At 31.7% G+C, this 2,500-nt stretch overlaps 1 protein-coding gene across 4 annotated transcripts in view; it reads left to right on the top strand.

The window, feature by feature from the left end:
• The window catches only part of CkIalpha (Casein kinase Ialpha), a 27,274-nt gene that overhangs the window by 9,418 nt on the left and 15,356 nt on the right, over positions 1–2,500 (top strand). For all 4 annotated transcript variants that reach the window (XM_043020150.2, XM_043020159.2, XM_086544789.1 and 1 more), the window contains one exon: positions 855–961. In XM_043020150.2, coding sequence (XP_042876084.1) covers positions 855–961 — 107 coding nt within the window. The remainder of the gene's footprint in view (positions 1–854; positions 962–2,500) is intronic.

Raw genomic sequence — 2,500 nt, 5'->3', positions numbered from 1 at the left:
TACATGTTAATGACTTACTAATGTCTGCAATTTGTTTGGGGTGACTCTGCCGTGATCTTTTGATATTGGTACGGTTGGGATAGGATTTAATCATTTATTACTGAATTGATTTTATTAAAAGAATCAAGTAATCTCCACTGATAACCTACCCTACCTTTAGTCTTCTGCTTGGACAAATCCTCCACCGTAATGTGACAGTATGATGAATCCATGAGAGGATGCTAGGGGGTAAATACATAAGAAAAGTATATTAACTGAATATGTCTTTCCTCACTGAATTATTGAGGTTATTTCTCTGAAGTAAGAAGGTTGACATGGATTTAGGTAAAAGACATTCATCAGAGAGAGAGAGAGAAGAGTAGTTTTTAACAATCAAATATAAATTGTAATAAAGAAAAGGAAATGTGGTATTTAGATGGTTAAATATCTTTTAACATATATATTTTTTATAATTCTTGATTAGCCAAAATATCTTTGTATTTTGTACAACAGCAAATGTTTCATATACAAGGTAATAATAAAAAGGCCTAGATGGAAATGGTTCATTATATTATGATATAACTGACAGTACTGACAGTGGGTATAGTATTGACAGAAGTATACTTTGCCCTTTTGTTTTTGCATCTCCATGTTGAATAACATTAAATTGCCGCAAGGACAAAAAAAATATTGATAAAGAATGCATGTATTACTGCTCACCTTGGTATATTTAACATAAGTGAGTTAAAAAAAAAATAATTTGATATGCTTTTGTGTGGAAAAAGACCTCATCTTCAGATATTCATAAGACTACTAATTTTCCTTCCTCTTCCCTTGTCCCATAAAGACAACTAATACCTTTATTGCCATTACAGGAGGTTGCAATCAAGCTTGAGGCCATGAAGGCCCGGCATCCGCAGCTGCTGTATGAGAGCAAAGTTTACAAGATCCTTCAAGGAGGCGTTGGGATTCCACATATAAGGTAGGTCTGATGGACCAATTTTTATCCCAATTTTTGTTTTTGTTTGATTTTATTGTTCTTATTCTTATTCTCATTCTCATTCTTGTTCTTATTCTTATTCTTATTCTTATTCTTATTCTTATTCTAATAGCGTTTAATTATCTGTCGCTGTTTGATGGTGAGAAGTCATGTTTTTGCCAGTTGTGTTTATAGAAATTTTTAAGTGGTTTATTCTTCAAGGCCTTGTATATTTTTCATTGCTTGTCTTATGGGTTGATAGAGAAAGTGTTGTTTTGCTTTTCGCTTTGACTTCATTACCTTGTTTGTTAATCATTCTACTTTGCCTTATTTTTTTCTTGTCTTTTTCCTTCTTTCCTTATGTTTTTTGATTCTTTGTAATATTATTCCTTTAATTCTGTGTTCCTCTCTTTTATTTATCTTTTGTTTATATTTCGTTCATGATTGGTATCTGAAATCTCACATGCACTACTTAGGTATTCACACCTATTTTCTGTCTTGCAAATCTATTTATAATATTTTTACTTGGTCGTTTTTTTTATATTGCACAGAAAACAGTTACAAGGATTCACTAGTAGTGGAGAATCCTTCATGACATTAAGGGAATGAATGTTAGAATATGTAATGTTTATGCAAAATAGGTAATGAATGAGTAAACTGGTAGGTATGAATTAAGGCAGCAGCTCAAATGAGCAAATCTCATGCTTTGTAACGCGCATCGTGTGTAAGTTCTGGCAACTTCTTCAGATAAGCGTACATTTTTGTTTGACGCCAGCATAGAAACTGTAAGGGTTTATGTGGTTTGTTAAAAGATGGTGAGTCAGAGAAATAGGATGTTTATTACATTTTTTCCTTCTTTTTAACTTCATTATGTATGAGGAACTTTCTTAGCTTCCGTTTTGATGCAAATCAGTGTTATTTTTGCTACCCAAGCTAAATATTTACACATGTGATCCAAAACGTTATGTAAACACAATCTTTGTTAGTCGACATTGCTTTATGTTGGAAAGATAGCAGGAAGGAAAGAGTTATCCACAGAAAATCAGTCAAAAACATATTCTCATATTCTTGTACTTATCATATAAAGATCATGGGAACTAAATTCTTTTTGAATCAGTATATTGAAAGCATGAGCAAACTAAACTAATAAATGCTAAATTGAGTTTGTGATAGACCTTAATTGAGCAATAGTGAGAAAGTAAGAGTAAGAATGATCAGAGCAATATGGATAGGAATGAGAAGTGCACTATGCAATATACAACAAAAGATGCATTAGAATATAAATATTATCTGTTCTCATCTTTATCTTACCTGACTGGGCAAAATACATGAAGAAAGTGAAGAACAAACTAATAGTAGTAATTTTCATTCATTGGTGAAGATATATTGACAAAAGTAAAAATTTAAACACCCAAAGTAAACAGCAATATTAAAAGGAAAATATATTCATATATTTTTTTCTTTCATTCAAGTAAAGAAGTATAAAAAGAGGCAATCTAGAACCCAGTGTCCCCCCACCCCCCTTTTTTTAATGCTTGAAAG

Source organism: Penaeus japonicus, unplaced genomic scaffold (assembly GCF_977035675.1).
Source record: "Penaeus japonicus unplaced genomic scaffold, GWHDUDI00000001_assembly GWHDUDI00000015, whole genome shotgun sequence".
NCBI lineage: Eukaryota > Metazoa > Arthropoda > Malacostraca > Decapoda > Penaeidae > Penaeus > Penaeus japonicus.
Note: the sequence above shows the minus strand (reverse complement) of the source record. Positions and strands in the feature narration are given on the sequence as shown.